The sequence below is a fragment of the Hippoglossus stenolepis genome, chromosome 22 (genome assembly GCF_022539355.2).
Source record: "Hippoglossus stenolepis isolate QCI-W04-F060 chromosome 22, HSTE1.2, whole genome shotgun sequence".
Lineage (NCBI taxonomy): Eukaryota > Metazoa > Chordata > Actinopteri > Pleuronectiformes > Pleuronectidae > Hippoglossus > Hippoglossus stenolepis.
Window position 1 is genome coordinate 11,546,357 of NC_061504.1, and position 14,268 is coordinate 11,560,624.

Sequence of the window (14,268 nt, forward strand, 5' to 3'; positions counted from 1 at the left end):
TAGCAAACACGTTCTTTGATCATCTTGCAGTTTTGCAGAGAGACGACCAACAGCATTTGTGCTTGTGTATTTCACCACAGACTCTCAACCAACAAATGTCTGCCTCATGATACGAGCTGATTGTATCTGAAAAGTGCAGGAAATACTGGAGGCCGACAACTGAGCTGATCACGGAACATGTTTTGCTAAAGCATTTGTGATAATGAGGGAAGCAATTCCCTCTTTATCCCCCTCAAATCACCCCTTTCATGTTGTGTACCTGTCTGTATGTGTGTTACGTGTGTGTGTATAATCCATTCTGTTCTCTGTGTTCCAGAAATAGGATCTCCAAATCCAAGTTCAGGTTAGTAGATGTTGTTTACCATAGTCTTTAAACTCACCCGCTCTATTGTCTCTACTGATGTGGCATTTGTGCGGTCACTGGATGTGTGTGTATTTTTTGTGTACGTTTGTGCGTGGAAGACACAGACAAACAGACACAACAATAGAGAGACTTGACTTAAAAGGATTCGTTTTTTGCTCTTATTCTTACTGAATGCATCTTTAGAAGAGCAAACCCACTCAGGCCTGTGTGATAAATATGAACAAAGAGGCAGCAGCCAGTTAGTTTAGCTGAAAGACCATAAAGTGTGGTCCATGTTTCATCCACACAGAGGAGATGGGGTTTATGACCTATACTTCATCCAGACACCAGGGGGCGATTGAGACACTTAGGCTTCACTTTTTGGGGAGTCGTCACATCCCCATCTTTATCTACAGTTTATGGTTTGCAGACTTTATGCTAAGCTAACCAGCTGCTGGCTGTAACTTCATATGTAGAGCTGACCAATGCGTGGTTTTGGTCATTCAACTTTCCGCAAGAAAAAAGAAAAATATTTTCAAAATATCAAACTGTTCCTTAAAGAGGACAACAAAAAAAAGAAACGTCTTTTACTGTAAGAATGCATGTCCGCTGGTGTTGTGTTGTGAGTTGTCTCATGTAACATTCAGTGTGTGCATCATGGCAGGAGCCGCTGTGTGCCATAACTGACTCTAAACAGCTCTCACACACTCAGACAGGCGACTGGTGGAACATGAATCTTGTATAGGCAGAGCGGGAGAAGACTTTCCCCTTGAGCTGTGTTGATTTGTTTAGAAAGATGCCTGGCAGTTGCACGACATGACAAATCTTCCTGCCACCATGTCTGGTGTGGTTGGACATAAACACAGGGAGATACCTGACAAGGGCAGCTTTTGTCTGCATGGGTTTATTTAACTCATTAAATAAGGAAGAAGATAAATACACTATAAACCTCGTTTAAATGATCGTGGAAAGGGTGTAGAACAATATTTATATCTGCAGTATCTGCAGTCTACTATTAACATAGTATTGCCTCATTAGCTTTTAATGTAATCTTTCACACTGTACTTGTAACTGGGATCTGTTACACCTGCATTTTTACATATGGATAAATATTTACAAGAACTATTGGCTTATTGGCTTCCTCCCTCAAAGTGTCCATGTAGAACAGGATCATGTTGAAGGACGTTTGGAGAGCACGTCAAACCTAACGCCCTGTAACTCAATTCTGGATCCTCTTCAAAATTTAAAGGGGTCTTCCTTGGGTCATGCCCCACCCCTCCACAAACGTTCATGGAAAGATTTTGAGTAATCCTACAGACAGACAAACAATAATGAAAATATAAACACCTTGGAGGAGATAAAACTTTAAAGTGAGATTTATGCTTCATGGCTCCACAGTTAGAACAAAACTTGATCTACTGTCTTCAGTCAATCTTGTTTAGTGTGAAAATGACATTTTACAGGTTCACTGGTCAAATCACATGGAATGTACTGTTTTACACACTGTAGGGATGAGTGCAAGGTGTAGGTGTAGAACAAGAGAACAACAGAACATGTTCTAAGAAGAAAAACATGTTTTTGTTTCGCTAAAACGAGCCACCTCTTCTTTTGAAGCGCACATTTCCATTGAAGTTAGAATTAAATTTCACTTTAAATTTCTACCTTCAATCATTTTTGCAAGAACAAGTATTTCTGTGTTTTCTGAAACGGGCATATCTCATTCTGCAACAAAGCTCGACTTATTGGATTTTGCTTGGTGTGAAGTGTCTTTGGAGGATGACTAACTCTGTTCCACAGCTCAGCTCTCCAACAACTAAAAACCACCGACCGAGGGGTGATGTCATCACTACTCTATAGAAAAAACTAATTAACGAATTAATTTTTTTTTCTTTCTCCTCCGCTGTTTTTTCACTCTCACTCTTATTTCTTCTCTCATGAGCTTCCGCTCCTCGTCTGTCTTTCCTAACTCTCTTCCTGAATCTCTTCTTCTTCTTTCTCAGCCGCTACTCTCGAAGGTGGAACAGGCTATGCAGAAGAAAGTGCCGGGCGGCGGTCAAATCTCAACTTTTCTATTGGCTGGTCATCTTCCTGGTTTTCCTCAACACACTCACCATCGCCTCTGAACATCACCAGCAGCCTCAGTGGTTAACGGAAGTACAGGGTATGTGAACACACCTCACAAACCTCCACCTTCCCTTGTTCTAACTCCATGTTGATTCCTTCCTTATTTTCTTTTTCCCACCCCTTTCATTTTCCTTCGTTCCACCGTTCTTCCCTTCTTCTCAGACATAGCCAATAAGGTGTTGCTAGCACTCTTCACTGGTGAGATGCTGTTGAAGATGTACAGTCTGGGCCTACAGGTAGGAGGCTCAAAAGTCAATGTTATTATTTAAATTGTTACGCAGGAAAAAGGCCACTTTTATGTGAATAATACGAATGTCAAGACAAATGTAAAAACCTGAGTTTTTTTCTCCTCTGCTTCCTACATTTACCTTTTTATCTTTTCTCCTGGCTCTCCACAGGCGTACTTCGTTTCGCTCTTTAACCGCTTTGACAGCTTTGTAGTATGTGGAGGAATCCTGGAGACCATTCTGGTGGAGACCAAGGTCATGTCTCCTCTCGGCATCTCTGTGTTACGTTGTGTGCGCTTGCTACGGATCTTCAAAATAACAAGGTTAATAAAGACATTTGTAACATTGATATTATTGTACAGAGTTTTAAGAGCAAGGACTACGTTTGCGTTCTCTATGTATTTTTACGCTTGAATGTACTTTCATTTTTCGAAATACACATATATTTCCTGGATAGACATTACAGTTTTACCTGAACATCTCACCCCCAGATACTGGAACTCACTGTCCAACCTGGTGGCCTCCCTGCTAAACTCTGTCCGCTCCATCGCTTCGCTGTTGCTCCTGCTCTTCCTCTTCATCATCATCTTCTCCCTGCTCGGCATGCAGCTCTTTGGGGGGAAATTCAACTTCGACGAGACCAGACGCAGCACCTTCGACAACTTTCCCCAGTCTCTGCTCACCGTGTTTCAGGTAACGACTCCCTCAATGTTCCTGCTCTATGTCCTTCTGCTGTTTTCTCCTCCATAGTAAAATGTATTACAATAAAATAAAATACAATAAAGTCTTGCAATGAAATGAAACACACAACAAGATTTACTCTATTCATGTATTTCTCCACAGATCCTAACAGGAGAGGACTGGAACTCTGTAATGTACGATGGCATCATGGCGTATGGCGGACCGTCCTTCCCTGGCATGCTGGTCTGCATCTACTTCATCATCCTCTTCATCTGCGGAAACTGTATCCTTTCACTGCAGAAGTCTCCATGAGATAGTTACTCAGCAGCCCCAGTGTTGTGGATCTGAAAGTTGTTGAATAGATAAGTGATGACAAGGACTGAAAAATCAACCTGGAGTTGAGACAGAAAACCAAATTTTTTTTCTGATTCCGTTAGATTTTATTCTGTCAAATGGATAATAGTGTTTCTAATGACCTGTCTCTGGCCCCTCTGGAAGATGCAGTTATGGGTAAGGGATTGTTTTGCATCAGAGTACATTAATGAAGCCAAAACCATTCGCCTGTAGGTCTCTGAGCAGCTCCACTCAAGCATTTGGGAGCTCAGTGTCTTTTAGATGCACAGGGGTCACTAATTATTCTCTTAGCCGACCAGGATTGTTTGCAGCCAACTACACTGATGATCTGATGGGTCAGCAACGTCCTTAACTTCCAACCCTCTGAACAGATATCCTGCTGAATGTCTTCTTGGCCATCGCTGTCGACAATCTGGCAGACGCTGAGAGCCTGACATCTGCCCAGAAAGAAGAGGAGGAGGAGAAGGAGAGGAAGAAACTAGCCAGGTAAAGCGGAAAGAGAAATAAAGACATGTAGAGAAGGGAAAGAAATTACTCAATGAACATATTTGTTTTTTAAGACAGGCTGACATTTCCCGGCTTTATTTTTCCTTTCCCTAATTTTAGTGTCTCATTGCCGACAAAGGTAATTTGTCAGCAAAGGTATTGTGGGATTTTAGTGCAGGAAGATAGTGTCCCCTCAGTGGTACAAATCATTAAATGTGTCCTTCTTGGTTGCAACCTGTATTGATCTGAGGTAAAGTGCAATGAAGGACAATCACTTACCTGCACACTATCATCTTGATTTGATTAAAAAAGCACAGCCTCCTTCTGTGCTTTGAAAACAACTGCTCAGTGGATATGTGACATTTGACTTGTGTTTATTTTGTCCATGTCATGTAATAATTTGATTCACAAGAAAACAATAGTGAAACATGGGCTACGGCTATCAGGTTTAGGAAGGGGAGAAATGTTTATAATTAGGGTTTTCTCTGTCTACTTCATTCTTCAGGCTCGCCAGTCCAGAGAAACGCCACAATAACGAGAAGCCGCCTCTGAAGGAGGAGAAGAAGAAGAAGAAGAAGGAGAAAATAGAGCTGAAGTCCATCACTTCAGATGGAGAGACCAACACCGCTACTAAGGTGCACATAGACACACACATCAAGAATGACTGAGGGCTCTATTTTAACAAGGGAAGATCTAAAGTGCATGTTGCAATTGCAAAACTTCCACTTTTACAAGTTAAAAGAGAAAAGAATTTGGTTCATAAGGGTTGCACTTAAAAATTAAGCACTGTACTATTGCCAAAAAAAACCCGTGAACTTCAATAAGTGAACTTTTGAGTGTGTATGTTGTAGAGAAAAGATGAACTGTTAAATAAATGCTCTCCCTTTGCAGATCAACATGGATGACTACATTGGAGATGAGACTGAAGAGAAGAATCCATATCCTGCAAACGATTACATAGGTAACATACAGCAGTTGTTATCAAATGAGTGGCTAAATTAGTAAATCATTTCATAAATTGAAGAAACTTTGCCAGAAACTAAAAACTCAAATTTTTCTCTTCACTTACCATCCTCCCTTTTTCTTTTTTGTCCTCTTCTCTGTCCTATTCAAATTCCCCATCAGGTGACGAGGATGACGAGGAGCCAGAGATGCCGGTGGGGCCGAGGCCGCGTCCACTTTCCGACGTTCAGCTGAAGGAGAAGGCCATTCCCATGCCTGAGGCTCGTGCTTTCTTCATCTTCAGCCACACCAACAAGTAAGAAAACACAATACCTCTGCCTTCTTGTCCCTCACTGTCCTCTGGTTCTTCTGATCTCAGTCTGTTTCTCAATGTGTTTATCTAAATGTTCTCATCCTTTTAAGCTTTCCTTTTGTTCGTGTAACAAGAGAAATATGATTGTCTCACTCTTGCTCTGTCTTCTCTCACTCTATTTTCTAGATTCAGGGTTCTGTGCCATAAGATCGTCAACCACAACATCTTCACCAACCTCATCCTCTTCTTCATCCTGCTCAGCAGCATCAGTCTGGCAGCGGAGGACCCGGTCAAGAACGACTCTTTCAGAAACCAGGTGACAAAAAAATGTCCATTAGCAGACAATAGAAAAGACTGTAGCCTTCATTAGTTGCCTGTACTTTGTTGTTCCAACAGCAACATATTAAGGAAGCAATGTTAATTGTAACTAGCATTTTATTAACATAGACATTTTAATAATACTCATTAAATACTGTAATAATTTCTTAAACACCAAAGTAAAGAACCTGTGTAATCGGGGCAAAACCCTTCAACCCAAAAAAACATGTAGTGTTTGTATTTGTGGGAGATGCGTCTCCACTGCGGTTGAACACGCTAATGAAGCTTCACTTTATTGTTTATACAGCGATGTTGTTCAGTGCTTATAGCTATAATTGAGTTGGGGGCTTTAATTGCAAACTGCACTCTTATACAAAGGCTGTGAGTGCTCTATCCGCTTCTTTACATTGTTTCTTCTCTCAGAGAGCAAGTGAACTAATCCCTCAGGGGCTAATAAAGATTTTATTTATTGTATTTTCCATGGCTTTGGAATGGGCTGCTGCATATTAATCTACTCAATTAACCTTCATCATAAACCTTAATGACTTAATTAATCAGTTTTTTCTTCCGATTCCGTTCTGTTTTCAACATCTGTTTTAGTCTAATAGGAATTCATTATTCTCTGACTTTAACTTTAGAATAGTTATTTCCGGCCTCCAGGACCAGGCCACAGCTGAACACACGCTCTTGTAATTGTGCTTTAAATGCGGGATAATCCCCTTTGTGTTTGCAGATCTTGGGCTATGCAGATCATGTCTTCACTGGACTCTTCACCATAGAGATCATTCTTAAGGTAGTGTTTGGTGTTTAATATGTCGGGTTAATGGCCTACGTGATTTTATCTGTAGTTCATGCTTCGGAATCAGAAAGGCCTCAAAAAGGCAGCTGATATTTGGCTGAGTTGTCCTTTTCACCTTGTACTAAGTTTTTGCAGATAACATATAACAACCCTGTGTACATGGTGCAAGGTGCAACTGTATTTGTTCACTGTGATTCTTTTTATATTGGGCCTTTTAACATTCATCTTGATCTCTGCAGATGACAGCGTATGGAGCCTTCGTCCACAAAGGTTCATTCTGTAGAAACTATTTTAACATTCTGGACCTGGTGGTGGTCAGTGTGTCCCTCATCTCCTCTGGAATACAGTGAGTGAATTATATTGCTTCTCAAATCCATGCCTAACGCTTTTATCCTCTTTATCCTCTGCAACTTTAACACATTTCATTCCATAGTATTTTAGTCACGAGTCTTATGGGCTTACATTACTTGCTGACAGTTTCATGAACTGTACGTTTGTGTTACTGCACATTAAAACTCCAGTCAGCCATGTAGTGACATCTGCATGAGAAACTCCAAAAACACCATAAATCAAAGTGTAAAGTGGATAAGTGGGGGAAATGTTTTCCTTTGTAAATTCCAGCCTTCTTCACACTTCTCTATTTTATTCTCTAATAACTTCACACTTCATTACCCCCAATCCTTTCTCTCAATCCCCTCTCTTTGTGATGTTTATTAAAATGTCCTCTGCTTCTTGTAGCAAATAACTCCTTGGAACTGCTTTGATATTTCCTTTGTTTAATATGCTATGCTACACTCTCTGTCTCTAATGCTTAATAGACTAGACTTCTCGACGTAAGTCCACATTAGTCCATATTAATAACCCCCCTTTTAACAGACCCTCACCTTAAATGTGTAAAACTGTCACACTTTTGATTTGTTATTTCTGTCGTCTTGGAGAGTTTAGCTTCCTTCATTACAAAAAAAGAAAATTAAGACTGTTATTGTAATGTTGAAGATTTTATTTGAGGGTATGGGATTATACTGTATGGATAACAAATAGGTGATTTCCTATTATGAGCACAGTAATTGTACAATTTTACAGTAGATGCATGCCAGAATGCCCCTTCACAGACTGCAGCATAGTGGGTATTGTGTTTATTTGGGTAAATCAGTCTGGATCAGCTAATACTGTCGTCACATTTCATATCTGATTGATGTAGTAAGTCAAGTCTTATCTGTGCACAGCCTGAACTCTCCTGGGCTATAGAAATGACATCTGAATGCTGAACCTCAGTAGTTTTAGCCTGTTAAAGGTAGCAAGTGAGCGGGATCTTTTTGAATGATTCACAGTCAAATTAATTGTAATGATGCTGCATATGGTAGTGCCTGCAGACTGCGTTTTATTCACTATACCTATCCTGTGAAGCCCTTTTACTATTATTATGGCTCATCTCATATATTCATCAGTTAACGCTTATCCTTCGAGGGTCGTAGAAAGGTTGTGTGTGCGTGTGTGTGTGTGTGTAATGACATATGGCTAACATCAGCAGACGTGAAAGAATCGTGGCAATTTGGCCAATATTAAACAGTATCTGAAGCGTATTGATAGATAGAATACTTCCTCATTAGGTAGAAACTGGTTCTTCGTGCACGTCAGCTCAGTGAATTCAAGTTAACAACATACGTGTTACATTTATGTAACATTTAAGAATTTATTTGACATTTTTATGACATGTTCCATCACCTAAGGAAATCCTTACAGCTGCTTTGACTGTGATGTTTAACATCCTGCTCCACATGTTCTACCTTTAACTGTCTTTAAACTTTACCTTCCTGTATAAAAAGTTGTACGACGGGTCTCTCCCTTTCTGTTTAAAGTCAGAGCGGAGTAATGTCACTCCCTTTAAATCATTCCCCGAACCTCCTGAAAAGTCACTCCCTTTAAAGGATACATTGACATTTTGAATATGTATTTTTTCCTTCTACCTTTGTCACACTGTGGGAAAAGGTTGTTGTATTTGTTCTTCCGCTAACTGAATAACTGGCTTATTAGCCTCCATCAAAAATATATATTCACTGGATTTCTCACATGTTTTACATAAATTGATAAGAATTAGACACATACAGTTCAGATCAGTGAAGAACCAATGTTCAACCTTTTCCCAACCTTTATTGTAAAATTCAAAATGTCACAGTATTCATTTGATTTGATTTAGTATGTTAAGCTTTTATTTCAAACCACTTCCTTTAAAAGGTCACACTGTTTGACCTTTGGCTTGTACTGACACACTCTTACAGCACAATAAGGCTCAGTTTGCCTGTGAATTCCTGTTTGTGTCTTTGTGTTGGTCTGTTCTTATTGTAATTGTGTGTTTGTCCACGTATCATATGTGTTAGTGTACACCGATCAGCCACGTGAAAAATGTTGTGGCTGATCGGTGTATGTTTTGTGTGTTGTACCGTGTCACATTAATTATTTAGGACATGCTATCAGTCATACAAAAGAAAAACCTAAAGCATAATCATTTTTATTTTATTTTAATTATAGATGTGTTTGATTTCACAAGAGTAATGTACATCTCTTCTCTGAGACTTTATTTAATATAGAAGTAAGAATAGTTTGAGGTGTTTCATTCATCATACATTCTGTAAAGACAATATTTTAGGTAAATATACATTCTTGATTTTGAACAATTTAACTCCACCTTTACTTGATCTTTATAGTCAAGTTTATTTAAATTTTTTCTAATATTTTCATCTTATTTTTGTTGTTTTTCTTGTTGAGATTCACACACATATGTCCCTGTTTATCCAGGTTGTATCATTATCATTTAATTTCTTTGGTTGTTGTGTTGAGCTGTCTCAATATCTATCCTAAGTCTCCCAGGATTTGTGTCGTTCCAACCTTGTAAATAAATTATAAATCAGTTTGCCTGGTTCAGTGGTTTAATCCCATGTGTTTTTTAGGTCCAGTGCCATTAATGTGGTGAAGATCCTGAGAGTTCTGCGAGTGCTCAGACCCCTGAGAGCCATCAACAGAGCCAAGGGCCTAAAGGTTAGCTCACTCAGACATAAAGCCATATAACACATAAACAGAGGAGACACACACACTCATACGCTCACTGTCATTTTGATGTGTTTTCCAGCACGTGGTGCAGTGCGTGTTTGTTGCCATCAGGACCATCGGCAACATCGTCATCGTCACCACGCTGCTCCAGTTCATGTTTGCCTGTATTGGAGTACAACTTTTTAAGGTAAAGAGGAAAGGAGAAGTTATCATACAAATCTATGATCATGTTATTTTTATTAGTACTTACATAAAATACTACATTCTTATGTTTCTCCATCAGGGCAAGTTCTTCTTTTGTTCAGACAGCTCGAAACAGAATCAGGCAGATTGCAGGTAAGACATTCCTCCTGCACAGACCCTTGTGGCCGTCCCTCTTTTAGCCAATAATGAAACGAAAATGGGAATATACATGTGTGTGTACTTGTATTTGCAGAGGTTCCTACATCATGTATAAGGACGGAGATGTGGGGAAGCCTGAAAGAGCCCACAGACTGTGGGAGAACAGTGACTTTAACTTTGATGACGTCCTGCAAGGCATGATGGCTCTGTTTGCTGTGTCTACCTTTGAGGGCTGGCCAGGGTGTGTATGCGTATACAAACACAACACACATATATATTGATACACATATTGTAAGTACACTGTCCATGCTTTTTACGTTTTTTCAGCAATTTCATTGATTCCTTTCTTAACATTTCCATAAACCTTCCCTCTCTCCTGCCCTCAGGTTACTGTACCGGGCCATAGACTCTCACGCCGAGGATGTCGGACCCGTTTACAACTACCGCGTGGTTATCTCCATCTTCTTCATCATCTACATTATCATCATTGCCTTCTTCATGATGAACATCTTCGTCGGTTTCGTCATCGTCACATTCCAGGAGCAAGGAGAGCAAGAGTATAAGAACTGTGAACTGGACAAGAATCAGGTAATGCTTGTGTGTGTTTGTCCTGAATTTGTGCAAGACTTTGCTTTATAACTGTGTGTTTTGCTGTCGTTAAGCAGCTAAAAACACACGAGGTCTGAGTGACTCCACCGTTCTGAATGAAATGGGAAAGGCCAGGCAGTGGGGGGGGGAGGATACATGGAAGGCTGAACATGAGTTTTTGGGTGGGAGCTACTTAAGGAATCCAGCCAGGAGGGAGATGCAGAAGTTCATACAGAAGATGCGAGGAAAGGAGGAGCTGGGGCCAAGTCCCTGCAGCTGAGCTCTTTGTGATGATCCATGTCTCAGAAAAGCCGTGGAAACGTAGGCAGAGGATGGAGGAATAGTCCGAGATGGAAAAGGATTTTTTTTGCCAAAGACAGTTCCACATCATTTCCTCCACAATGGTCTGAGTACAGCGACAGATAGATGAGGAGTTGGGAAACCAATTCAGTTCGGAAATGGGTTTGTGTATACTCACGTGTAGATGTGTGTGTGTGTGTGTGTCACAGCGTCAGTGTGTGGAATATGCCTTGAAGGCCCGCCCATTGCGCCGCTACATCCCTAAGAACCCCTACCAGTACAAGGTGTGGTATGTGGTCAACTCCACCTACTTTGAGTACCTGATGTTCACACTCATCCTCCTCAACACCATCTGTCTGGCCATGCAGGTGAGTCCCTCTTACACTGTAACACACTTTAAAAGGGGGAATATTACAACTCCCATAAAAATTACGATCCTGTGCACGTTAACGAGGTGCTTGTGTGTCCCTGCAGCATCATGGGCAGACCAAAAATTTCAATGACGCCATGAACATCCTCAACATGCTCTTCACTGGACTCTTCACTGTGGAGATGATCCTGAAACTGATTGCCTTCAAACCAAGGGTAGGTCCACTACTTTATCTGCAGCATAGAATAACAGCACAGAGCAATAGAGAAAAATACAGCAGATCAAAGTGGAGCAGCAGAGAAAAAGTGTATTGTTTGCATTAAATCAAATCTGCACTACTCTAGTAGTAAAGACATTTCAGCCTTTGAATCATGTTTTTTTAAAAGCAGACAACTGCTCACTGATGTTGTCCTGTATATTCCTAATCCCTTTTTGATTTCCACCAGATGATAATTACAATACCGCGGATTTGAAACGTGATTAGTGGCCGACAACAACATGTGCTTTTTAATCTCGCTGCTCCCTTGTTACCCCGCTGTTGTTGCTATGTACATATATATATATGTGTGGGTTTATTGGTGCAGTCATAGAGTTTCCTGGTGCATCATCTTTTTAAATTGTAACAGATGGGAATGCTTCCTTCCCCTTTTCCAACAGAGGAAGTAGAAAATGCTTGAACGCAATCAGCAGTGAAAACATATTATCTTTGTACTCTTATCTGTATTGTAGCTTAGTATAGAAAGTAATTATGAATTTAAGAAACAAGAATTTCAGTTATTGATGAGTTTTTACAGATTAAAAAACACATAAAGCCTCGGCACATCAGCTCAGTGACTAACGTCTTTAATACATTAAAGTGAGCTGCAGTAATATTAAGTTATTCTTTCTTTTCTTTTTTTTGACTATCCCTCCAGGATAAGGAGCCACCGTGCCAGTTTCAGTTTTACACATTTTGCTCGTTCTAAACCATCAATTCAAACTACCAACGTTTAAAAAAAAATACCATAATTTATTTCATATTACTGTTTCTAATTTACTTATTTGTCTTATATGTCAACTTAATTCTTTGGCGTTAGTTTTTGGAATTATTGCTATCCACAAAAATGTCAATATTTGAGTTAAAGATTTTCGAACAGCTAATGAAAACTTAATTCTTTTGTTATTCCACTTAGCTCCAGAATCCAAATCTTGTTCTACAAAAATGTAATTTTATTAGAATGGATGAAAGATGGATATCTAGTAATTACTTTGGAAAGTAATTATCGACACAGACCATTTAGTCTGAATAACATAACGCATGCCTTATAGTGCAGCCTCAGTTAGAATCAACCCATTAATTGCCCAGGACAACTTTTAGGGCTTGGGAATTGACATCATGCTGTGCTCTATTAGTTATGTAATGTTATTTGGTGTTTACATACATTAATATTTAAAACTGCAAGAATGCAGTTTCGCTACTTTTTTTGAAAATCAGCATTTTGGGGCTTCACCAGTAGAGAAACGAATCTTTATGAATTTCAAATCTTAAGAACTTTTTCTCCTTCATGACCTTAGTCCATAGTGCAGCATGACGACATATTCCTGAGCCATATTGAACAGCAATATTGAAATTGGCCTCTTATTTCCAGAACCCTGGATGGGTTAGAAGAATCATTATGTGCCTTGTTGTTTCTGGTTTGACTTTTTTACACTTTTGCTTTAATCAGCTGTTGCACATTGAGGACCAGCTGACTAACAGTTTTCCTCCTTAGGTATTTCAGCACCTGGAATAGAGTCTAGTGAAAGATTTATGCTCTAACCTTTGACAAGTTTCATTTTCAACAGCAACAGTTACGATTGTTTTACAGTTTTATCCCTGTTTTTACTGTGTTGTCTGGTTTGAATTCCCACTGTTTTGAAAGTCATGTAAAATGTATAATATGTTTACATACATCAGCATTTGGATACTAATGCTGAGCTCTGTTTAACCAACGTATAACTGGTTTTAAATTAATTAATTGTATAATTCTTATTCCTGCTCTAATCAACTACATTAAAACAACCCCAGTATTCAGTGATACCCTATAATATTTTCCTAATACCATTGGTAGGTCCTGTAGGTTAACTCCAGCAGATTTCCAGTGTAATATAAATAAAAGTAAAGGCCTCACATCTCATTATTCAGACAGTAATCCCACAAATCCAGCCATCTTCAGACAGTTAAATGACCAACAGATTTATCTATTGGAAAACATGATTAGCCGTCTTAGCCTAGTGATAAAAAAAATTCACAATCTGATGTGAAATGATTTAGTTTGCAGTGAATGGAAATGTTTCTGGAAGGAAAAGAAAGGAAAGTCTTCTTGTCACGTCTTTACCATCAGCATTTCAAATTCACTGTACACTAGGAAACAACACAATCCTTTATCTATTATCATTTTCTAAGTATAAGTACAGATACTATCAATGTATTTTACAAGCCTAAGTAATACTGTTTGGCCTGAAGCTTCAAAGATGTTTTTTTTTTCATAATACTCACTTTGTGTCACAGCTGATGATGAATTGCCCAGAACGAGTTAAGTAAACATAGTGACCTTTCATTAATCACAACCACAGCAGTGCAGAATCATCCCCAGATGCAGGCAGAAGACATAAATAATTACTATCTGTGACACCATCGCTAATAGAGCAGGAACTTGATGAACAGATACTGCAAAGCAAACAAGTTGATTCTGTTCATGAGAATTCAAATGTTTCTTCTCATGTCGGTTTATCGAGCGTAGATGATTTTAATTTTTTTCTGTATCCTCAGTTTACTGTAAGACCTCATACTACCTTGATAAGGCTGCGAAGTGGCAGCAGATGTTGTTTTCCTTCTAACCTACCTTTCCTACCCTCCTCCTCCTCCTGCTCACCTCATCCTGTGTAGGGGTACTTTAGTGATCCCTGGAATGTGTTTGATTTCCTCATCGTAATTGGCAGCATAATAGACGTCATTCTCAGTGAGATCAACGTAAGTATGATGCCCACTTTCACTCTCCTTGTCTCTCCTCC

The 14,268-nt window shown here is 39.5% G+C and overlaps 1 protein-coding gene across 1 annotated transcript in view; it reads left to right on the plus strand.

The window, feature by feature from the left end:
• Positions 1-14,268, plus strand: part of cacna1c (calcium channel, voltage-dependent, L type, alpha 1C subunit) — a gene marked incomplete at its 3' end in the record, with an annotated part of 115,312 nt that overhangs the window by 81,134 nt on the left and 19,910 nt on the right. Inside the window, exons 12-32 of the mRNA XM_047338672.1 lie at positions 317-343; positions 2,344-2,504; positions 2,630-2,703; positions 2,866-3,017; positions 3,186-3,387; positions 3,538-3,658; positions 4,101-4,215; positions 4,721-4,850; positions 5,107-5,176; positions 5,341-5,473; positions 5,657-5,786; positions 6,522-6,581; positions 6,827-6,933; positions 9,536-9,623; positions 9,715-9,822; positions 9,919-9,971; positions 10,072-10,218; positions 10,364-10,565; positions 11,075-11,233; positions 11,340-11,450; positions 14,144-14,227. Coding sequence (XP_047194628.1) covers positions 317-343; positions 2,344-2,504; positions 2,630-2,703; positions 2,866-3,017; positions 3,186-3,387; positions 3,538-3,658; positions 4,101-4,215; positions 4,721-4,850; positions 5,107-5,176; positions 5,341-5,473; positions 5,657-5,786; positions 6,522-6,581; positions 6,827-6,933; positions 9,536-9,623; positions 9,715-9,822; positions 9,919-9,971; positions 10,072-10,218; positions 10,364-10,565; positions 11,075-11,233; positions 11,340-11,450; positions 14,144-14,227 — 2,434 coding nt within the window. The remainder of the gene's footprint in view (positions 1-316; positions 344-2,343; positions 2,505-2,629; positions 2,704-2,865; positions 3,018-3,185; positions 3,388-3,537; positions 3,659-4,100; positions 4,216-4,720; positions 4,851-5,106; positions 5,177-5,340; positions 5,474-5,656; positions 5,787-6,521; positions 6,582-6,826; positions 6,934-9,535; positions 9,624-9,714; positions 9,823-9,918; positions 9,972-10,071; positions 10,219-10,363; positions 10,566-11,074; positions 11,234-11,339; positions 11,451-14,143; positions 14,228-14,268) is intronic.